This window comes from Amblyomma americanum, chromosome 5 (genome assembly GCF_052857255.1).
Source record: "Amblyomma americanum isolate KBUSLIRL-KWMA chromosome 5, ASM5285725v1, whole genome shotgun sequence".
NCBI classification, from domain to species: Eukaryota; Metazoa; Arthropoda; class Arachnida; order Ixodida; family Ixodidae; genus Amblyomma; species Amblyomma americanum.
In genome coordinates this window covers 97472-122716 of record NC_135501.1, presented here as the reverse complement: position 1 = coordinate 122716, position 25245 = coordinate 97472, and the positions used below count along the sequence as shown (strand labels likewise).

The 25245-nt window shown below is 47.9% G+C and overlaps 1 protein-coding gene across 1 annotated transcript in view; it reads left to right on the top strand.

Annotated features, from left to right (window-relative positions):
• Positions 1-23274, top strand: part of LOC144134550 (uncharacterized) — an 88071-nt gene extending 64797 nt beyond the window's left edge. Inside the window, exon 3 of the mRNA XM_077667454.1 lies at positions 22030-23274. Coding sequence (XP_077523580.1) covers positions 22030-22146 — 117 coding nt within the window. The 3' untranslated portion in view covers positions 22147-23274. The remainder of the gene's footprint in view (positions 1-22029) is intronic.
• The last annotated feature ends 1971 nt before the right edge of the window (positions 23275-25245 follow it).

The following is a 25245-nucleotide window of genomic DNA, read 5'->3' as shown; positions in this document are numbered from 1 at the left end:
CTGTTACCACGCAGGTTGGGGGTCTGCGCTTATTTGAATCCAGGTACTCGATTATCTTATGCCATAGCTGTCGCTGCCACCACTGTAATGTTACGCAGTGTACGGCTGCCTGGCATGATTTCTTTTTACTGTTGACGTACTTACTTAAAGTTGCATATTTTGTGTTCGTGTTGTTGCGTGGTCTGAAGGCAGCACCTCAGAAATGTCTAAGGAACTAGTTAAGCTGTTCGAGGACTTTAAGCTTGAGCTCAAACAGGAGTTCCGCAACTTACATGAGGCCCTAGAGCGAGATCTTAGAAAAGACATAAGGGTAATTAAATCTAGTTTGACATTCATGAAAGAGGGCTAAGAAGAAATGAAAAACTCAGTGAGTCAAAGTGAAGCAGAAAATGTGGAATTTAAGAAAACTATTAAGGAGTTGCAGGAAGTGTGTGATGTCGTCTGTGTGAATATGAGAGATTTTGACATTAGGCTTGTACAGAATGGGCAGTACAGGTCTTTCAATGTTGAGGTAAAGGGTGTTCCGGAGACTGAAACTCAAAAAACAGTTGAAATAGCTAAAAGGCTTGGCATAATCGTGGGCGTCTCTCTCGAGGACAACGACATCGAGGCATGCCACCGTATTCCTACTCGAGATCAAGAAAAGCAGCCACACATTGTCATTCAATTCACGCGAAGGGCAAAACATGACTGCTTTCTTGAAAAGTCAAAGAAATGGAACATAAAATCTGAAGAACTTGGGATTGAGGGCAAGGACATGTGTACATCAATGAACATCTTTGTCCCTCCTTGAAGCGCCTTTTTGGTAAAGTGAATGCTAAGAAGGAAGAATGGGGACTGGAAATACATCTGGACGAGGAATGGAAATATCTTTGTGCGTAAATCAGTGACAGCAAATGTCGTTCGCATCACACACCCTGATGACCTGGAAAAAATTGTGTAAATAAGTCCTCTTGGGCTATTAGGAGGGCAAAAAAAGAAATACATGGAGGGCTGTAAGCAGCGTGAAGTCAACAATCTCGTAAGAATAAAGACATGCTTGTCGTTTTGTCATCTTAATGTTCGTTCCCTTGCTAACAAAGAAGACGATGCGGCAATACTTCCAGTAACCATGGGCATCCCTTTCGATGTTATAATGCTTCTGAAACGTGGTACGCACAAGAATCATGCATGTTTCATCCGTCCGGATATCAGTTATTTTTTCGCAACAGACATGACAAGCGAGGAGGTGGCATTGCAGTTCTAGACAAAGATAGCATACAGTGCGAGATCATGGACGATTTTTGCCCAGTGACACCTGGTTATGAATTTCTTAGTTTGCGCAGTAAAGCCAGTATTTTCGCTGTTGTGTATAGACCGCCATTAGGATACCCGAAGAAGTTCCATTCTTTATTAGATAATCTTTCTGACCATATGTCAGAGGAAGCCCCGGACCTAAACTTGGGTGGTGACATAAATTGAACATGTTAATGCAAACATGCATTCAAAAAGAAATTCACTCACTGATTACATCTCATGTACTCACCAACGTAATCACTACACCGACACGTGTTACACAAAGTACCACTTCTTTATTAGATATTTTCATACAAATTATCAATGCTGATCTAACAACCACAGGTATATGGAGTGTAACTATGTCAGGTTGCAATCAACCTTATATAGATGCACCCCAGCATGACCTAAACAGTATAGCCTCCTGGTGTCAAAACTGGGAACTTAGCCTGAATACAGACAAATGTTACCAGGTAACATTTACTAAATCTAAAATCACTAGCGAACCCACCTACAAACTGGGTGATTCGATGCTAAGAAAGGTGAATGAAGTTTAACTCTTTAGGTGTTCTTTTGACGGCAGATCTGTCCTTTTCTAGCCATATTACCACGACTGTCCAAAAAGCCGGGAAAATGCTTAGCCTACTTTCACGAACCCTTAGGACTGCAACTCAGATTCTAAAAATTACAGCATATAAGTCGCTGGTAAGGCCACAATTAGAATATGTTTCCGCATTATGGGATCCCCACCAGCGGTACCTGATTGATAAAATAGAAGCTACACAAAACCGCGCTGCCAGATTCATATCAAGGCAGTACTCCGGACACTTAAGCGTTACAGAAATAAAGAAACAAGTCGGACTAGAACCGCTACACATAAGACGCCAAAAGCACCGCCTGAAACTACTTCATGCAATATACACTGACTCGACAGGCATTGAGAAGCTTAAATACCTCGACCCCCCCCCCCCCCCCCCCCCCATTAAGTTTCAAACAGATGAGACCACAGTTTCAAAATGCGCGAAATTACCTGCAAAACAAACTACATAAATTATTCCTTTTTTCCCCGTAGTATTTCTGAATGAAATAAGTTGCCGGTTGACGTCGTGGGTGCTCCCCGAGATGTATTTTTTAATCTAATCAGTGATTTGGAATTGCACTGTTCTTTTAAGCCATTGACTGTACGTTTTGTCCTAAAGCGCATGCATGCATGTTTTTTTTTGTCTTTTTTTCTGTTCCACTGATCTTGATGCATTGCTCCTTGTCATCCCTCCCTTTTGGGGTTATTGTATTCACGTACTCGTCACTTTATGCTGTACCCACACCCCTGCTAAAATGCTTCGGCGCTGCAGGGTGTACTCTAAATAAATACAGTTTACTTTGATGTAAGCGATCATTTGGCAGTTAGAACCGCAGCGGTGGCCAAGTGGTTGAGCATCCGCCTCGTATGCGGGAGGTGCGGGGTTCGATCCCCAGTGCCACCGGGTACCCACCGGTGATACAATGGGTACAAGCTTTCCCCTGGTCTGGTGCTCGGCTTATTTAGGGTGAAATGCTTGGGAAATGGGTCTTTGACCCCACCTTGAGAAAAAGAAAAATACGTTGTGACATGGCGCTCTTTGGCCATGCATAGCTTCCCTTGCGCCATAAAAATCCATAATCATCATCATTTGGCTGTTAGGAGGGCAACGGGAGCAGCATTTGGAAAACCATGGCTCATGCAGCGCATCTTTACGCTTCGCAGGCGATCTTCGCGTTCTTGGTGCTGCTGTGTCCGTCCCCAGCATACTCGGCGCATGATCATTCTACGCAACTGCTACAATCAAGCGAGGCCAGAACCAACAAGCAGACCGTCAACTTACTTCATCTGGACCCACCACAGTTAATACACCGGCTCTCTACGTACCGTCATCTTCGACTGTGACGTCACATCGCTCTCGCAATTTAAGCGGCTGTCCCAGCGACAGACCGTTTACTTGGCACGGGAACAGTATTTGGAACACCATGGCTCATGAAGCGCATCTTCCTGCTTCGCAGGCGATCTTCGCGTTCTTGGTGCTGCTGTGTCCGTCCCCAGCATAGCCGGCGCATGACCATTCTACGCAACTGCTACAATCAAGTGAGGCCAGAATCAACCAGCAGACCGTCAACTTACTTCATCTGGACCCACTACAGTTAATACGCAGGCTTTCTACGTACCGTCATCTTCGACTGTGATGTCACATCGCTCTCGCAAATTAAGCGGCTGTCTCAGCGACAGACCGTTTAGTTGGCACGCGAGTAGCATTTGGAACACCATGGCTCATGAAGCGCATCTTTCCGCTTCGCAGGCGATCTTCGCGTTCTTGGTGCTGCTGTGTCCGTCCCCAGCATAGCCGGCGCATGACCATTCTACGCAGCTGCTACAATCAAGCGAGGCCAGAATCTACCAGCACACCATCAACTATCTTCATCGAAGATTTTTCGCCCGCCACACGCCACGCCCGGAAGAAGCTAATTGAGTGCGCTAAAAGCCAGCCCCAACCATGTCCTTTCCAGTTAAGATACACTAAACTAATCATGAATAAAAACAGTTCGTCTATGACCCGGAAACAGACACCGTCAGCGTAAATGCCGCGTACGAACCACGAAATAGCGGCCAGCAAGTTGACTCTGAACACTTCTCAAGTTACGAAAACGTGAGGGGAAGTGGACGAGACACTTGCGACGTATCAGTTTTTTTACTAATATTCGAAGCGTCATAAATAAGCGCGCTTCCTTAATATCTGTCTTAGATACTTGCAATACCGATATCTTAGTGCTTACTGAAACGTGGCTGCATTCACAGGTTCACGATCATGAGGTTTTTTCAAACTGCTCATCGTTTTTCACTGTATCGTTGTGACCGAACAAAGCGACAGGGTGGCGGCGTGCTCTTAGCCATTTCGAAAGATTTCCCATCCCAATGTATTCACCTCTGTACCGACCTAGAAACAGTTTGGGCCGTCGTTGAACTAAACCATCAGAAGATAATCATTGGTGTTTGTTACCGCCCCCATATCATTATTCTAACTTCGTAAATGAGGTGCATTATGTCATTAACATCGTTGCAAGCTGTTATCCCACATTATCTTTATTTCTGCTTGGCGATTTCAATCTATGGAGCACTGAATCTCCAACTTTACAGCCTTTTTCGTCATTAGCCAATGATTTCTTAGATATGTGCTGTTTTCTTGTTTTCATAACTTCTCACGAAACCTACAAGAATTATGAAATCCGCTGAAAACACACACGACCTTGTATTAACATCGCGGCCAGATCTTGTTTCCGACATCACGTGCTTACCCGGCTTAAGCGACCACTCGGCACTTTCATTCAGCTTGAATATATTGCGACCGAAAACCATTAAAAAATTCAAACCGTTCCAAAATTACGCAAAATCATACTTTGAAGCCATTAACTCTGAATTATCTACCTTTTTTGAGGTATTTTTGACAGACTTTGACTGTCGTAGTATTCAGTCCAACAGGGATATGCTTGCTTCTAAAATTGCTTAACTTACAAAGAAATGCATCCCCTTCGCACCCTCGCATCTAACCATAACGCTCCGTGGTACAACATCTGTCTCAAGCGCTTGTCTAATAAAAAAGTGTCTCTATAAATCAGCCAAAGGTTCTTCTGACATAACGCGGTGGACTACATACAAACTGGCACCCCACGAGTATGTGACCACACTTAAACACGCCAATGATAACTTTCTTCTTAACACCCTGCCATCCATGCTTAAAAGCGACATAAAAAAATTCTGGCGTGTCATTAACCCCAAAGCTGATGACATGATAACCCAGATCGACAGCTCTTCAAATGCCATTCCAATTAACGAAAGTGCGTCCGTACTTAACGAAGTTTTCCTGCGCAACTTTTCGTCAACCACCAATATTACTCTCCTATCCACGGACGTCAACTATTACCCAGCAATGTTTCCCATAACCATTGAAGCAGCAGGCGTCGAATCAATAATTTCATCTCTAAAACCATCTTCCGCTCCTGGGCATGATTTCATCAATGCGAAATTTTTGAAAAACACGCGCAGTTGTTCTTCAATTTTTTAACAATGATTTTCGAGCAGTCGCTCGAAAATAATTGTTGCAGAAGTCCCGAAAGATTGGAAAATCGCTAAGGTTGTTCCTGTTCATAAATCAGGGGACACTACAAATGTGTCTAACTATCGCCCTGTTTCACACGTGTGTTGCATCCAAGATATTTGAACATATCATTCTTAAGCACATCGTAAAATTTCTTGAAGAAAATAATCTACTGAGTCCTTACCAGCACGGATTTCGGAAAGGGCTATCAACTACAACTCAACTGCTGGAAACGATCCACGATCTCGCATTTGCACTGGACAAACGCAGCCAAGTTTATGTCTTAGTTTTAGATTTCTCGAAAGCGTTCGATCGTGTATCACACCCAAAATTGATGTTTAAACTTCAACACTTCCTTCGCTGTAATAAAATAACAAACTGGATACAAAATTACCTTTCAGACCCCTACCAGTATGTTCAATATGACGGCCACGCATTGCACCATGTCAAACTAATGTCTGGCGTACCTCAAGGAACGGTATTAGCACCCATATTGTTTCTACTTTACATAAACGATCTAGTGTTCAATCTTAACGCAACAGTCCGAATGTTCGCAGACGATTGCATTATTTATAAAGAAATTAAGTCACACGATGATCAAGTCACATTAAATAATGCAATTGGTCGAATTGCAAAATGGCGTCGAGAGTGGGAGATGACACTGAATCTCGAGAAATTAGTGTGCATGACTGTATCAAGAAAAAAGAACCCACTCGTTTTCTCGTATGAAGTCGAAAATAAACCTTTAAAATCAGACCAAAAATACAAATATCTAGGTGTTGTCATCGCCTCTGACCTGAAATGGGATAATCATGTAGAATATATATCGTCAAAAGCACTTTCCGCGCTTTTTTCTCTTCAGCGATCTATACCTTCTGCATCTCCCTACACCAAGCTACTGGCATACCGTTCTCTCGTCCTTCCTGTGCTTGAGTACAACATCCTGTGTTGGTCTCCGCACATACAGAAACGCATAAATAAGGTAGAAAGCGTGCAGCGGAAATCAGTAAGGTTTATTTTTAACAAATATCAACATAACGACTCCCAAACTGAACTCTTAAACAAGGCAAATCTCTCCACTATTAGTAACCGTGCCCGAATGTCACGCCTTAAATTCATCTTTCTCATCTTAAACGGTGACCTAAAAATAGGTTCTGACTTATACTTAGTTCCTTCACCAAAACGCAACACCAGAATGAAACATTCACTGCACTTAACAGAGTATAAGTTTAATACTGACACCTTTCGTTATTCATTTTTTCCGCAAGCGATCAGGGAATGGAATGTGTTACCTGGAAATGTTGTTAACTCTGAATCTTTGAGCAGTTTTCTTTGTAACCTGTCATAATGGTTTATTTGAACTTTTTAGTGAAGCATTGCACGTGCTTTTGTGTTGCTTAATATTGCGTCATGTATTTTGAAACTGTCTCCCATGATTATTCATTTTACAATGTTATATCAGTTGTATGAACATTCTTTGTGATTTTTTCCTTTGTGACGTACCTAAAAAGAAAACCAACCTTTTCCCATTCCTGCAACATCCTCGGAAGAGGCTAGGAATATGTTTCAAATAAAAAAAAGTTTCTTGCCTGCTGAATGGAAGGTCGGGAAGGTGATCCCACTCCATAAATCAAGTGACAAGCATTGTCCATATAGTTACCCTCCTATTTCGCTCACTTGCATTCCATGTAAAATTCTAGAACATGTGCTTGCCTCAAATCTTGCAAGCTTTCTCGAAACTAATTCATTTTTCTCATCATCGCAACATGTTTTCCGCAAGACATATTCATGTGAAACACGACTAGTATCATTAACGCATAAGCTAAACGTCATCCTTGACCGTTCTTCGCTTGCCGACTGTATAGTTTTAGATTTTTCGAAAGCGTTTGATAAAGCATGCCATAATGTTCCAATGTTTAAGTTGAATCGAATTAACATCGACCCCAAACTGCTTGCTTGACTCGAGTGCTTTCTTTTTAACCGTTCAAAATTTGTTTATGCTAATGACTCTACTTCGCAGCCTAGTAGAGTACATTCTGGCGTTCCTAAAGGGTCTGTACTTAATCCTCTTCTTTTTTTAATTTTCATTAATGAATTACCCTGTTGTGTTTCCTATAATATTCACTTATTCGCAGATGATTGCGTGATCTTCTGGGAAATAAGTGACAATGAGATATCTTCTCTTCAAGCAGACCTTTACGCTAGCTCTATTTGGTGCCAGTCATGGTCAATGGAATTAAACATTAAAAAATGTAAATTTCTGCGTGTGCCAAGAACTTCTAGTTAGCTACCTTCCTACCACGTTAATAATGTCCCTCTAGATCCTGTTTCATCTTACAAATATCTTGGTGTGCATATTACTAGCAACCTCACTTGGTCCATTCACATTTCTTTCGTAATTAATAATGCTAATCGCATGCTGGGATATCTAAAACGTAATTTCTCTAAGGCACCTTCTTTCTTAAAACTATTGTTATATAAGTCAGTGATCCGCTCAAAGCTCGAGTATGCTGCAGCAGTTTGGGATCCCTTGCAACAAAACCTAATTCACTCATTAGAAAAGGTGCAACACAATTCTAGTTTTATTCTTTGCAATTATAACCGAACTGCCAGCATTTCTGCAATGAAACTAAATGTTAGCTTGCTATCGTTAGCACCTGACCGTAAAGCTCTTAGACTTTCACTTTTTTCACAGGATATTTCATCATCCCTCCCTTCGCGACGAACTAATCTCCCCTCCCCAATACATTTCATCAAGGTTAGATCACAGTAACAAAGTCAGAATTCCATCATGCAAAACCAATGTCATGTTTCAGTCATTCCTCCCGCGCACAGCTGTTGAGTGGAATCACCTTTCCGCATCAACCGCTACTATTGCTGGCAACAAACACTTCAAGAGCGCATTAGAGAACACTGTATAAGTAGGAGCATCTGATTCTTTTATTCTTTTACTTGTTGTACTGCCATGTTTTTACTGTATTGATGCACTGTACTATATTATATTCTAATAATCAGCACATAAATAACCCATTAGATAATATTGTATGACTAGGAGCCATCATTCCTGTATTACTAGTTTCTTTGCAGCTTTGTATGTCGTTTTTTATTTTTTGTAACCACTCCCCTCTGTAATGCCTCTGGCCCTGAGGGTAAACGAGATAAATAAATAAATAGACTTTAGCATAGTTCTTTTAGCTGAAAAAGAATGCGACATCTTGAAACATGCTAGAGAAGAACACTTTGTTCAGGTCATCACGCCATCATGTCTAGAACAGTTCCGCGAAGCAATCGGACAAGAAACGTGGGCGGCCATTTGCGAAACGCGCTGTGCGGAAACGGCATATAATCATTTCGCCACAAATTTTATTCATGCGTATCACTTGCATTTTCCTTTGAAGAAAGCAAAGAGGCCGCGCACGGCACGAAAACCATGGATAACATACGAGCTACTCAAAATGATCGGGCACGAAAACGGCTTATACGCACTGATCATAAAAACTAAGGATCCAATAATATTCAAAGAATTGAAATCATTCCGCAACAAACTTACGGCCATGTTAAAAAAATCCAAAGATAAGTAATACATCTATATGTACTGCAATGACACTTTCTGCATGTATGATATAATCTGGACGAAGTTAAACTCACATTTGCATCCAAATATGCAGAAGTTATACCCTAGTGTTATCGAAAACGCAGGCGAAAAACTTTCAGGAAAAGCACTGGCGAGCGCAATTAATAAACTTTTCGTCCTGCAGGGCTGTGAAAGTCGTGAGCCCTCTAACCCCTCGATCCCTTATTTTAATAATAATAATCTTTATTTGCCATCGCACATTTGGATGGGAGGACGGCGGGAAAAAAGCTGCTCGCAGGCAGCTTGACCAGCCCACAGCCCCTGTTTTTTTCCCTTTTTTTATGGCAGGAGAAGCACAACAATACATCAAATCTGTACACAATTTGGCACAGTAAATTAACATTCGCTACAGTAATCGCGTCTTGATCAAAAAAAAATGTTAATGCATATATGCCGAATAACACCAGTTTTAACTCATTTTTTCTGAGCCCAACAGACAGCGAAGAAGTGTTTTCATCTATAAACGTTATTAAAAATGGAAAATCAAGAGATTATAATGGAATTCAAATATCCCCTGTAAAGTATGTGCTTGATTTGATCTGCCCTGTCTTATCGCACATGTACAATCTAATATTTTCGACTCGCGTGTTTCCAACAAAAATGAAGAAGCCCGAGTGATACCGATATTCAAACATGGTGAAAGAAACAGCCCTAATAATTATCGCCCTATTTCAATCTTGCCCGTATTCTCTAAATGCATTGATAAATTAATACACCCCAGGATGGCATCATACCTACATAAAAATAGGTCACTTCACGAATTCCAACACGGTTTCAGAAGGCATAGATCGAGTGAAACAGCTCTTCTATCCCAGAAAGAAATAATAATTGAATCCTTTATTAAGAACGCACTGATATTAGGCATATATATAGACTTTTCAACGGCAGTTTGTACGTGCCCTAAAGGGACAAGCGCAGCACTGCAACTTCGGGGCCATGACAGACGATATGGTGCGCGACCAAGTTGTGTTTGGAACCAATTCGCCAAAGCATCGAGAGAAGAGCTCAGGGACAAAAACCTGACCTTGGGAATTAGAGACTTCAGCTCGTCAAAACGAAGTCTGGCGTAAGGCAAACGAAGAACTGGATATAAGCGGTGTTACGGCCAGGAAGTGTGTTCCGACAGGGTCCAGGCGCGACCCAAATTGTACGTGGTGCAACCGAAGACATGCTTTGAGACGCTGCCCAGCCTACGGAAAACCTGTTACTCGTGTAATGGGCGAAACCACTGCGCGTCTTGTTGCAGCAAACAAGATGACGTTTACGAAGTACAGCATGAAAACGACGACTTCAATGTACTGGACGTCGTTGTCGGCAGCGCTAACAGAGAACGTGACTGACAAGTGGACGCATGCATTGAAGGCCAAAACGTGAGTTTCAAGGTTGATACAGGGTGGCAGGCGAACGTTTTGCCGCTCTCTATGTTCCGCAAGCTTAAGGCCATTACCTTGATGCGAAGCGGCGCCGTTCTGAGATCCTAAGGGGGTAACGTTATCAAACATATCGGCAAGTTTTCAGCACCCGTGACGGTTGGGGACCATAAGGTGTGCACTGAATTTTTTGTCGTAAAGAAAGACCACAGTGCTATCTTGGGCTTGGCAACCAGCGAGAAGCTAAGGATCGTCCAACGCGCTGTCGATAACGTGACGACGAGCCAAGTTCAACCAGTGGTCAAGGGCTTCCCACGACTTTTCTATTGACAGGACGCGCCCCACGTGAATACAAGGTCTGCTGCACAAGGAAGCCCTGCCAGTAGTCCAGCAAGCTTGAAGGTTTCCCCTGTGGCTGCGAGAGCCTCTCCGTGCGGAACTTGACCGGATGGAAAAGGAACGCATCATCCAGAAGGTCAGCAGCCCGACCGACTGGGTAAGCCCGCTAGTCATTGTATTAAAAAAAGACGGCAAGTTGACAGTTTGCATGCACCCGAGACACATGAACGAAGGGCTGAAGAGAGAACACTACCAAATGCCTCGCCGAGAGGACACTGAAGCGGACTTGGCAGGCGGGAAGTTTTTCTTGCATCTCGACGCAAATGCTGGATTTCACCAAATCCCACTAGACGAGCAATCGTCCAAGATCTGGAAATTTGCTACCCTCTTCGGCCGATATCGGTTCCTTCGACTTCCATTCGGCGTGGCATCAGCTAGCGAGGTGTTTCAGAAGGTTCTCAACGAGGGTTTTCATGGCCTCCCAGGCGTACGCGTGTACGTGGATGATATGCTGATCTGGGGTGCGACAAGGGCGGAACACGACCAGAGGCTGCGCAGTGCACTTAAAGCAGCTGAAGAAACGGGCCTAACGTTTAATGCATCCAAGTGCAGGTTCGGTGTGCAAGAAGTTCTGTTCTTGGGAGACATGATTAGCCACAAGGGCATTAGGCCCAATCCCGATATCGTAGATGGGCTTCTGAAAATGCCAAAGCCTCAAGACGATTTGCCGGTACAGAGGTTACTCGAGGTCGTTAACTCCTTCAGCAAGTATCCGCCGTCACTTTCACAGCGCACGTCGACGCTTCGTTCTCTACTCAAACAAGACTCCATTTTCGATTCGACACTGAATCGCGAAAACGAGTGGCAAGCTATATGTCAAGAGTTGAGCGAAGCACCAGTGCTTGCAATATTTGACCCATGCTTGCAGACAAAAGTGTCTGCAGATGCTTCTTAAAGTGGCGTTGGCTAGGCGCTCCTACAACGTCACGGGGATTGCTGGAAACCGGCAGCGTACGCGTCAAGTGCTCTGACCGAATCGGAACAAAGATATTCAGATTGAAAAAGAAGCCTTGGCTTTGGTGTTCGGTTGCAAAAAGTTCAATCATTTTGTTTATGGCCGCCCACTCATACTCGAGAGCGACCACAGTCCGCTGATAAACATATCAAAGAAAGGCATAGTCGACATGCCGCCCAGAGTGCAACGTTTTTTTCCTTTGATTGCTCAAATACGATTACACCCTGACCTTTGTTCCCGGCAAATAGATGGCCCTGGCTGATATGCTGTCCTGGTCTCCTGCTCTTGACCACTAGGCATCTGCAGACACGTGCGACGTCGAAGTTCACGTGATGACGGTTGTGTCAGCACTCGTGAGTGCACAGACAGCCGCGAAACTGGCACGAGAAACCGCCAATTATCCGCAACTTGGCGAAGTGCGGCGGAAGCTAGCGAGGGGAGAGACTGTGGACGGTCCACTGAAACCGGTTGTAAACTAGGAAGTGCAAAATACCGGACCACGGACAGAGTAAGGGACACAAAAAACAGGTATGTGTCCCTTCCTCTGTCCGTGGTCCGGTATTTTGCGCTTCCTAGTTTACAACATGCATCACCAACTAGCCCGGCAGCTTGCTCTCCTGCACTTAAACCGGTGGCTGCCGAACTTTCCGTGGTAAACGGTATACTCCTGAAAGGATCGAAAGTAGTAATTCCGACAAGCACGCGCAGATATATACTAAAGCGGATTCACGCAGGTCATCTTGGTCAGGTGAAGTGCAAAGCTAGCGCTAGGCAGATGGTCTATTGGCTGAGCATAAACTCTGACATTCAGTCTGTAATCGAAAGTTGTCCAACGTGCAAGAAATATGCTTATAAGCAACCATCAGAGCCTTTGATTCTTCGGGCAACGCCTACTCAACCATGCACCGTGTCGGGGTCGATCTCTTTCAATACTCCGGAAGACATTATCTGTGCGCCTACGACTCGATGTCCAATTTCCCAGAGGTGGAGCTGCTGCCCGACACGACAGCCAGTTCGGTCATCGATAAGCTTGGTGCAGTATTTTCACGGTACGGCATCCCTGCCGAGGTTTGCACAGATAGCGGCCCGCAGTTTAGAAGCCACGAGTTCGCTCTTTTTGCGCAGCTTTATGATTTGAAACATGTGACATCAAACCCGGAATATCCTCAATCTAACGGGCTCCGTGGAAAAGGGTGTACAAATCGTGAAGCGCATTCTAAAGAAAACGAAAGCTGCTGGCGAGTGTTTTTGTACGGGCAAAAGAACACCGACAGATAAGCCGCGACAAGCGAGCTCTACCACGCCTGAGCAACAACGACGTGGTACATGTGAACGGCAAGTCATGGTCACGAAGAGCCAAGGTGGTTGGGTCGGCTGGTCCGCGGACCTTTCATGTGCACACAGAGGGCAATACCGTTCTTCGGCGCAACCGCCGACACCACCTGGCAACGAAGGAACAATGGGATGTTGACTCATCAGACGACGAAGATTTCGGCCACAACAGGGCATCGTCACAAGGTGCGGCTTCAACTGCCCCTGTGGCTCCACCGACGACAGCTCAGCAGTGAGCGCTTCAGCCACTGCGAAGGACAACATGACAGATGTGACCACCAGAGCGTCTGGGTTACGACCATCGCTTTCAGCAGACAAGCCAGCGGTGTTGAGCTTGGCGGTGAACAGCTGCTGAGAAGGAGGATGTATCATATCAGATGAAAGCACGCAAGCTATCTCTGTACGCTCTGTACGCTCCCTTACCGCGTGCTTATCCCTCGCCCTTCCGTTTGCACTAACCCCTTTCCGGGGGGGCGCTGCGTTCGCCGTGGTGAGCAGACGTGCTCATATCGGCTCCGTCGTTAATGCCCGCTTTGGCAGTGCTGATTAGTTTGGATTACGAAGATTTTATTACCACTGTGTTCGTGAAGGTATCCGCTATCATCCGATACCCGACTTTCCATCCAAGGTGCGTTTTTCATCGATTCATCGGACTTTTCCTGGTTCACCGCCAAGAGGAGACGTTAGGCCGAAGCGAACCCAGGGCTCGCTAGGCCTAGCCAGCTGTTCTTCTGCCACAACATGGAGGGTTCCGCCGCCGCTTTGACGCACGGTTCCCAGGTTTCCCAAATGTGCGTGCAAGTAGAAGGAGAAGAAATTACGCCCGAGGAATTCCGACGCTCGCCCGGATGGCTGCACATCGGCGGGCACACGAGCCGAACACGCCTGCAAGGAACGCAGGGTGAGTCGACTTCTCGTGCCGATACTCCGAGCTCTCGACAGAAGCCTAAATTCAACAAGAACGTTAGGAGCGCAGTTATTCGGGCGGCTCGCATGCCCGCCATGCCTGTAGAAGAAATTAAGATCGTCGTGCGGCCCCGCGATGGGCTCGATATTTTCAAGGCAGGAGGTGCATGCGTGGCTAATGCCATCATGGCGGCAGCGGGAATTGAGACGGCAGACCGAGCTGAGGATATGGCGTGTCCCAATACCCAGCAGAACATTATGGTGCTCAGCACTCCGAGCGAGGAACGAGTGGAGAAGTATGCTCGAATTCAAGCTATCAACGTCCGAGGCAAAATATACGAGGTGCGCGCGTACGGAACGATCGCCCACGACACAGTCAAGGGCGTGATCAGGGGCATAGCACTCGAGGACAGCGAAGCCGAAATAATGCAGCAGATTGTTACCAAGTACAACCCCCTCGCCGCGGGGGCGAAGCGTATCGGAAACACGACGACAGTAATCGGAGTGTTCAACGGTGTCAAGGTTCCCAAGTATGTGCGTTACGGATCCACGCTCTACCCGTGCAGTCTCTACAGGAAGCAAATAGAAGTTTGCAAGGTATGCGGCAAGGTCGGCCACAGGCGCGACGTGTGCCCCACACCGGACGTTCGCGTTTGCCTTGCCTGCGGTGTTTCTAATCCAAGAGAGGGCCACAAGTGTGTCCCCAAGTGCAAGCTCTGCGGCGAAGAACACCCCACCGGGGACCGCCTCTGCAGAGCCAAATACAAGGTTCCATACGTCGTACGGCGACGGCGATGGGAACGCCGTAACGCCGAAGAAGAGCAAAAGCAAGCACTCGAATCAAGCTCGTTTCCACGCCTCGGACGCTCCCGCTCGCGCAGTGCGTCCCGTAGTGGATCCCGCAGCGCGTCGCGCAGCGCGTCGCGCCATGCCTCACGCCACGCTTCCCGTCATGCCTCGCGCAGCGCATCCCGCGGCCGTGACTCATCTGACGGGAACAGCTTCGGCGTTCAGCGATCGCGCTCCCGTGACAGAGTCAGCTGGGCCGACGCCGCAAAGGGCGGAGTTAAAAGCAGCAGCGCTAGCTCCAGCAGCGCCACTAGTGGCCGAACCACGCCGAGCAGCTGGCAGGCGTGGATTACCAGCCCCTACTACAAGGAACTCGAACAACTCCGCGCAACCAACGCGACGCTGGTAGAAACCACGCGCCGGCTCGCCCAAGAACTAGCCGAGGCCAAGAAAGAACTCCAAGCACAGCGAGCCCAGCCAGCCACTGTCCCAGCTCAGTCATCCGAGACACGTACACCCGCCGTTATCACCGAGCAGAAAACCGACACGCCATCACACCAAGGCACACAATCAATGGATACAACCCAAGACGAGCCCCAGCCGGGGCAGACCACTGACCCAACCCCCAAGAAACGAGCACGCACCTCATCACGACAGTGCAAGGATCTGACCCAATTGGAAACTCAGCTCGAAGGAAAGATCGAAGCGTTCGCCAACACCTACGCCAGCACGGCTGCCGTCACCGACCAACGCCTGGCGCGGCTGGAGGAGCTGATCACCACGTCCTTCTGCACCACACAAGAGCGTTTCGCCTTCATTGAACAGACCCTTAAGCCCATAGTACGCAGCCCCACCTTTGTGGCGCAATTCTCCAACCACCCATACCTTCAAGAAGAGACGCAAGCCCCAACTCCGACACAATCATGTCCCAGCCCCAAGCCACAATAGGATCGCTACCGGGCCTTACGGTCTGGCAGTGGAACTGCAACAGTTACAACAGCAAGAGAGCAGTGCTGCAACAACACATCACCACAGTAACCAAGAAACCCGACATCATCCTGCTGCAAGAAACGGCGACGGTGACCCCCACCCTCCCTGGGTATCGCGCTCATGTTAGCCCGGCGGAGGGACGGGGCGTCTGCACGTTCGTCCGCAAAGGGCTCACGTTCATCGAGCACCAACTCAAACACGGCCGCAGCAGGGTGGAATATACCTTCACCGAAATCATCCCAAACAAACAACGGAAAGGCAGCCTGTTCATCGCCAACATCTACAGTAACCCCAAGCACCAAACACAGAAATTCAAGACCCTACTACACACAGCCAGCACCCAAGCCAAAGACAACACGTTGCTGATCGGAGGGGACTTCAACGCCGCCCATCGAGCGTGGGGTTACGTGAAGGATACGGCCAAGGGACGGGACCTATTACAAGATATCCTGGACCACAACTGTGCCCTGATCACGGACCCCGCTCATCCCACCCGCATCGGCAACTCCGTAGCACGAGACACCACACCAGACCTTACGTTCATCAAGAACGACCACACGGGCAAAGTAACGTGGCACAACACCGGCGTCGACCTGGGCAGCGACCACTACATCCTCGAAATTACGATACCGAACCAATTCCGGGGCAACACCATTATGCACAAGTGGACGGACTGGGACGGCTTCCGTAAGGGACGTCCCACCACAGCACAAGACATCACAGACATCGAAACCTGGACGGAAGAGCTTTGCGATGCTGTGCACTCGGCCACCAAAACCATCATCGCCATGGATAGCCGCCTGGCCCATCTGTTCGAGGCCAAACGTTCGATACAGGCGCGCTGGAAGCGGCAACGTTGGAATCGCAAATTGAGAAAGAAGGTAGCCGACTTAAACAGGGCCATTGAACACCACTGCAAGGTCCTGTGCCGTCAGCAATGGAACGAAATATGCAACCGAGCTGACAGGCAACTGCATCGCGGTTGCACCTGGAATCTATTTCGGCACCTCCTAAACGAAACCAAGACCAAGTCACACCAGCGCGACCGCCTCGCCCGCCTCCTGCCCACCACCACACAACAACAAGGAAAAGACGCCGTTATCAAGAGCCTGGAAGCCAAGTATCTGCCGGACACGCCAACGGAAATCCACCCGCCGTACGGGGGGCTGCCCAACGCGTGGCTCGACCGAGACATTACCGTGTCAGAAGTACGAGTAGCGCTGCACGAGCTCAACACCCGCTCAGCAGCCGGCCCCGATCTCGTTACAAACAAGATGCTACGAAACCTCGACAATGCATCGATCGAGGCACTAACCCGTTACTTCAACGAATGCTGGCGTTCGGGCAAGCTCCCCGGACAGTGGAAAACGGCAAGAACAATCCTGATCCCGAAACCGGGCAAACCACCGGACATCGGCAACCTGCGTCCCATCTCGCTTACATCCTGCGTGGGCAAGGTGCTGGAGCACGTGGTGGCCAACCGGTGGCAGGAATACCTGGAGAAGGAAGGCCTCTATCCGGACACGATGATCGGCTTCCGACACAGACTCAGCAAACAAGACGCCATGCTACAACTAAAACAAGAAATCATCGACAACAAGACACAAGACAGCAAAGTAATTCTGGGGCTCGATCTACAAAGCGCATTCGACAAAGTCAAACACTCAGCCATATTAGCACAAGTATCACGACTCAACATGGGGGTAACGAGCTACAATTACATCCAAGACTTCTTGACCAACCGCACGGTGGAACTGCACGCCGGAGACCTCAGACTCCCCGAACGCAAGCTCGGTAGCACGGGTACCCCGCAGGGTTCGGTCATCTCGCCGTTGCTCTTCAACCTTGTTATGATCGGGGTAGCGAGGGCAGTAGCGGGGACCGGCGTCCGGCATACGATCTACGCCGACGACATTACCCTGTGGGAGGCCGGCGGCACCGACGCCAGCATCGAGCAACAGCTACAAGCCGCGGTTACCGCCATCGAGCAGCACCTTGACGGCACCGGCCTAGTGTGCTCGCCCGCCAAATCCGAGCTGTTCGTCCTCACACCATTACGACCGGGACGGAAACGCGCTCCCCCTCGGGAGTGCGATCACATCAAGATCATGACCGCATCGGGGCAACGCATCCCCGAAGTTCCCAAGATCATAGTCCTGGGCCTGCTGCTAAACAAGAGCGGCCGCAACGACGAGACCATCAACAAACTTACCACCAAGGCAATGGACGCCATCCGGCTCATACACCGAGTCTCGACACGACGGGCGGGCATGCGTGAAGACAGCCTCGTGCGCCTCGTCCAGTCGTTCGTGATCAGTAACATCGCCTACGTTGCGGCCTACCTCAACTGGCAGGTCACTGACAGGAACAAGATCAACACGCTGATCAGACGGGCTTACAAGACGGCGCTGGGCTTAACGGAGACCACGAGTACGGCTCGGCTCCTGCAGCTCGGCGTCCATAACACCCTAGAAGAAATAGCCGAGGCGCAGCTCACCGCGCAAATGGAGCGCCTCTCTACCATCAAGACGGGGCGCAGTATACTGACATCCCTGGGTTACAACCCCCGAACCCCTAGCCGGCAACCATGCGAGATCAGCGAGGAGGCGCGGGCTCACATCCATGTGGACCCCATCCCGAAGAACGTGCAACCCGAATACAACCAAGAACGGCGGCAGGCACGGGCCCAGGCCCTCATCGAGAAACACGCCCAAGACCCGCACGCCCGGTACGTGGACGCAGCGGAATACAAACGAGAAGGCTTCGCGGCAGTGGTCGTTGCGGCGGCTACCGGCACCACGACAACGGCAGCGAGCGTGCGGTGCACGGACGCCACAGACGCCGAGGAGGTTGCCATCGCTCTGGCGATCTCCGAGGCCGAGTGTCACACCGTGCTCAGTGACTCGAGGAACGCCGTGCGCAACTTTGCCAAGGGGAGAGTGAGCGCGCCGGCGGCCGCCATCATCGGCAAGCTCCAGCCCCAAGACCGCCGCAGCACCATCCGTATCAAGTGGTTCCCGGCGCACGCGGGCGAGTGTGCATCCTCGCCGAACCACAACGAGACGGCCCATTCGGCGGCGCGAGCGCTTACCCTCCGCGCCCCCGAGAGTGACCGTTCCGTGTGGTGGTTCGAAACCAAGGACCGCGTAACCAGTTATGGCGAAGTTACCATGTGTTACCGCCTAGCTCGACGGACAATGCCGCCTCCCCACCCGGCACTCAGTCGGGAGGAGGCCGTCATCCTAAGACAGATACAGACCGGGTCACTCCTCGCACCGGCAGTGCTACACGTACTTCACCCAGAACTCTATCCGAGCGATGTGTGCAATGTTTGTGCAGCTGGTCCGGCGGACCAATGGCACATCATGTGGGACTGTGCCAGGTTCCCGACCGAGGCTACCTCCAGGATATACCCGCCCGAACTTCAAAGTGCAGTGCAGTCTGCAGACAAGGACATTCAACTATGGGCCGTCCAGCAGGCCCGGGGTGCGCTCGAAAAGCACAAGCCTCACGACCCACCACAAACGGGCCGAACGGGGGTAGTGCAGAGGAGGGCATAACCCCGGGTCGACGCTTGGCCAACGTCACGACGCGTCAAACCGTCGGTTGCCGGCATTTTCAATAAAGTTTTTCCTACCTACCCCTTTCCACCCTCGGCTATAAATATCAGCACTGAATAAACAAGTACGTTCTTTGTTTTCCGGACACCCTGGCTGTTCATTCCTGTCGTCCCTCTCGAGGACGATACACTAGGGCTCTCTTTACTTCAATATTGCAATCCCGTTTGGGGAACAACAGGTGTCTCAAATTTGTTGAATATACGCTTACTGCAGAAAAAAAGCCCTGCGATGCATAGCAAACGTTCCTTCCCGTTATCCTTCCCATGACCTGTTCTTACGATATGACATTACTCCCATTTTCAAAATGTACAGCTACAGTTTACTGGTGCGCTACAAGTCCTCTGTAAAAACCAGTGACAAGATTTTGGTGAAAATCGCAAAGCTGGAAAAGAAGGATTCGTGTCGTCTCGCCCGGCATGGCGAAACGTGTAATGTGCCAACGTGCCGCGCAAACTACTGCAAGGAATCAATACCATATACCCTCCCGTGACTGTTAAATCGGTTAGAGCAATAGTCATTTGACCCCTTTTGTAACTATAATTCAAAGATTCAGTTCTTTTTATCAAGTTTACTTGCGTGAGATGCCTATTATTTCAGTCATTTTGGCTAGAGTCTTCGTTCGCTAACACCTGTATTCAAATCTATTATGTTTCATTTCTTGATGTATGCTTAGTGACTAATTTAGCATGTAAAACTTGTGCTTTCTTCTTTTTTTAGCTGTTATACACTTGTACGAGAGCCGTATCTGTATGTGTGCCAATTTACACGGGGGCAGGATACAAGTCAAGCCGCTATCGCGGCTTTTAGTCCTGTCTCCTTCTCTCAAGAAGGGAAATAAAGAATTTAATTGAATCCAGTGAATATACGGATTTCATATATTAACTCTTCCGATCCAGAACTCGCCGCGCTTTCGCTATACGTATATCCTGGACTAACAGAGCTAGGCTATCAGCAATTTTTTATTCATGTGAGCGTTGATGTTTACGCAGCCCGCGAATATTTCCGACGCGCGGGGCGCGCTACAACTACTACGACGCCTACGGTAGGTAGGTAGGTAAACATTAATGATTAAAATCAGAGGAATATTTCTCGAGGCTTGTAGGCAGGGTCCTTATTCCAAGGCTTCACTGGCTTGAGCTGTCAGACGGACCTGTTATATGAGGGACTTCTTACCGATTGAGCTGTATACGCTGTCGCGCGAAAGTCATCAGCATATCTACAAACTTTGAGAACTCTGTCAGGGACAAAAGCTAAAAGCAGGGAGCGGCCAACAGGCGCAAGAAAAATGCCTCATAAAAGGGGAGCGGCGCAGGACCCAGTGCATATATCCTGGCGCTGTAATACAACCGATTGTTAAAAGCGATAAAAGCAGCATACAGGTAAAACTTCAGTAGGGCAATGAAATTTTCGACGGTCACAGTAGAGGTATTCTCGAAAGGTATGATGCCATCAATTTGAAAGCATTCTTTAACCGAAGTAAGACGTTTCTGATGGAGGGATAGAGTAAAAAAGGTCTACCACATTTGCCGAAAAGCCATAGCCTACACCTTCCACTTTCTCATTGAAAAGCTCGTAGACCTGGGGAGAATTTCTCGCAGCAAAAGGATCCTCTACTGACCGCGTGCTTAACTGCCTAAGCAGGAAACGGCTGACTTCCTGCTGCCATGTTAAGAGGAAGACATGGGCTTGGGCAGGGCATGTAATGCGAAGGCAAGATAACCGCTTGCCATTGAGGGTAACGGAGTGTATTTCAAGAGCAGGCAAGCGTAGCAGGGGGCGGCAAAAAGTTGGCTGGGCGGATGATGTTAAGAAGTTTGCGGGGATATGTTGCCGCAGCAGGCAAAGGACAGGGTTAATTGGAGAGAGATGTCCTGCAGAGGTCTGAGTCAAGCTGAGGATGATTTTTTACCGGCATTGAAGGGGTGACAATAAGCTTTTGGCGCAAATCTCTCGCCCAGTGCACGCACGAACCCCCGTCGGAAACAACATTCCAGAAAAAACCTTAATTTTTCTCTCTCTAAATCGTGTCTCGATCAGTACGCTGAAAGAGCACCGCTGTCACGCGGAAGCTTTGATGTTGTGCAAGGCATCTTTTAAGACCGGTAAAAAAAGATGCTTTGTCTGAGCGGTTACATGTTGCAAACATTTCAGCCAGCTTTTTAAAAACATCAACAACCTTTTTATTGACACTTTATCCCACTGACAGCAGATCCGCATCTTGAGAGGGAAATAACTAGAATAAGAAAGTGGTGGAGCAGCCATTCTGGAAGGCACTTCACAGCACCCTAGTTTGCCTGGTCTCTGCTTCACACTACCGAATTTATAAGGAGGTGCTTTCTCGAAAGCGAACTTTTATGAAATAATATAGCCTGCAGTTAAAACGAGCACGGTGCATGCAATTGAACGTATTGTGCCTCGACATCCGTTCTTTTTCTCAAGGCACCGGGGTCGCTGTTGTATCGCTGTACACATTTTCATGATTAGTGTCCTCAAACTTGGGAATTTTAAGTGACTAGGAATGAGTATCTCGGACCTTTGCACACGAATACTGAAGGGCTGGATTGAATATGCTATGGGTTTTACCGAGGGACTTTTCTTGTTGCAGTGAGTAACAAATGTTCTGCTTCGCGCGCAGCCCGAGGTCTGTGAGGCGGAGGTGTGGGAGAGCAACGACGACGAGGGCCGCCACCAGATGGCTCTGCTCCGCTCCAGCTGCCTGCAGGAACCGCGCCACCATTCGTCACTCAACTGAGGAACAGCAGTAATTTTAGTTTGCAATGTCATTTATTGCAGATTGCGCTTTCGCCACTGCTTGATCTATTCTATTAAAACTAAGAGTAGCACTGTCGAAGTGCGCTAACTGCGATACAGAGTATACGATATGGAAGCAAATAAAAAATAGAAGACAGAACTTGACATCAAGCGCAGGCTCAATAAAATTAATTTCGATGGCGCGCATTCTCATACGCAGTTAATGAATGTGTCCAAAAATTAGAAGTAAAAAAGCATAGCATGTACAAAGCTAGACGTAAATTGTTCATACCTGCGCAGACAGGTTTTGTCGCACTTTCTGAGCCACTAAAAACTATTTCTTTCTCGGTGAAATCTATATCGACGGGTCCCTTGCATACCTCCTGTCATGGTGAAATGCGCTAAACATTTTAGGGACAGAAACGGGCACACAGACGGGAACATTAAGACCCGATGTACTCTTTCTTGCCTTTGCGTTCCTCCCCGTAAAAAGTTCGTGTTTGACCATGATTAACAACGCGCTAGGGCCAATTCTCGCACTTTTATATACCCCCGTCTTCTCTGAGTGGAAAATGCCTCCCATAGCTTCCTTGTAAGTTGAATCTGTTTATAACCGAATTTTAACGAGGGTTAAAACTAGCAGTTGTGCTTTTCGAGTGTGGTCCGCGACCTCTCATTCATGCACTTTCCCGTCTGGCCAACGAAGGCCGCACCGCATGGGAGCGAAATTTTGTAAAAAGTCCCTTCAACGCAAACCACGAACGCGTTCTGGTTCCTGAGAGCGCAAAACCATTTTTTATGAACATCTTTTCTTTTTCGCACAGCGCTGTGCGATAGGTGCTCGGCAAAAGAGTGGTTGCACCACAAACCTGTACTGTTTATCGCCTTCTGTCTCACACATTGCTTGAAGTATTGATGCTCGCAGCAAACCCACTAGGCTGCGCAGGTCTGATAGCTCTTAAGAATAAGAAAAAAACTGCGCGGAAACTTTTTCCATTCTTGCATTATTTGGCTGTTGTCGCAAACTGGAAAGAATAAATTGACGTCCTATCGACAAAAGCAGAGTGGAAATATTAATGATTGGCGACTGCTGGAGCTGTGTGTGCAGAGAATAAATGGTGTTCGCCGCCTGGGTGTCTAAGTCTCTTGTTAGAGGACGTGACTTGCGGTTGCGGGGTGAGGCCGCTCATAACTGTTCAAACTCCACTGCGGGGACACTGCCTCTGCTGCTTCGCCCGTGTCTACTTTGTGAATACAACACACTCACAACAGATCACGTGAAGACGAAAAACAGCAAATTCAGGCATGGGCCAAGGTTTCGATACGAAACTCGGGAGAAGAATTAGGTTCCCCTCTGGACCTCCATGAGGCTAAGGAGATTTCCTTTGCAGCCATTATTTGGCAGCGTTCAGGTGAGTGCGGTTTCTAGTTGCATTGCAATCTGAAAAGGCCGCCACCGTCTGAAGACGTTGGAGTAACGAGCGTTAGCTGTTTGGTTTATTAGAATTGATATGAATGAGATTAAAGGGCGGTGCATCCATGTCCTTGCTCAAACGCACTGTGGTAGTGAACGTATCGGCGAACCGAGCGCATCTGAGAGGAGCTCCAGAGGGAGACGGCTCATTACGAATGGATGGATGGAATATAATAGCGTCCCCTTTGAAACAGGGTGGATTGCCACCATGCCCGGCTACGCGTGCACGCAAGCCGCCTTTGATAGCGATCGACGCCTAGCGCCATCTGTCAGAAAACGATGCACGTCTGCCCGTTGTCGAGTTACACCCCCTCAAGATACTTCACAAAGTTTGCTTCGTTTGGTGGGTCAAGGTGGGCCTAGAATTCGGCTTGCGATGCGATATGGGTAACGCTTAAATTAGTAATTGCACGTATACAATGTTTACCTACTCCTTAATTGTGGTTTTATCTCTATACCACAAATCGAAGGGTTTTATTGTGCCCGGATGGGTGCCCCTTGTTCTTGGATTATATATAGCTGAACGAATGTGTGTCTGAACAGCGGTTCCGTAACGGGACAGGTGTCTGCCGATGTACGAGACAGATACTGCGTCATTTCCTTTCCCCAAAAGCCATTTATCAGTTTTTTTTCATTCCGCCCCTTGATGTCCTACTCACATAGTTGCACCTGTATCCACCGTATTGGACCATGACGTCATCATTGGCACGCAGCAGGTGGTTGTTTCTACAATGCTATTCTAGATGGCGCTACAAGTCTCAATGTGAGACGTGCTGCTTTCTAATTACTGCCACAGATGGAGATGTGATCTCAGGGTGTTAGCAGACCCCACGAAATCTCGAAACGTGTTGAGTACTTGCTGCCACAAAGGCGCTGTGACCTCATTGTGGTATTTAATGATATTTAATGATGAGGGCGGCGAGCATAGAATACAGGAGTTCACGCTAAAAGTAGTGCATGAGCACAAGTGTCTTGGGGTGTGGATAAATAACGGTGGTGAGTATCTGACAGAGCATGGAAAATATGTATTGAATAAAGCTAGTAGGAATGCAGCTGTCATGAAAAATAGGGCCCTTTGGAATTACAATAGGTATGATGTGGTAAGAGGGATATGGAACGGGGTGATAGTTTCTAGCCTGACTTTCGGTAATGCGGTCCTGTGCATGAGACCAGATGTTCAAGCAAGATTAGAAATCAATCAACGCGGCGTAGGGAGGCTAGCTTTGGGAGAAAATGGCAATACACCAAATCAGGGGGTACAGGGCGATATTGGATGGGCGTCGTTCGAGAGCAGAGAAGCTAGCAGTAAGATATCATTTGAGGAGCGATTGAGAAAAAGGGGGAAAGTCAGTGGGCTAGGAAAGTTTTCAGATACCTGTACATAAGGAATGTTGACACGAAATCGAGAAAGCTAACTAGAAATTTGACAAGCAAATATCTGGACAGCAGTAGGGGGGCAAATAAATTCAATTCAATTCAATTCTTTATTCAGCAGAAAACTGGACGGTCCCCAGGGCTAAAAGTTGCTGCCTACAACTCGACTGGGGCCCTGGAGCCGTTTACAAAGCGGCAACAGACATTTGTGGCAGATTACGCTAACATTAATTACAAACACTGAGTAGCAGA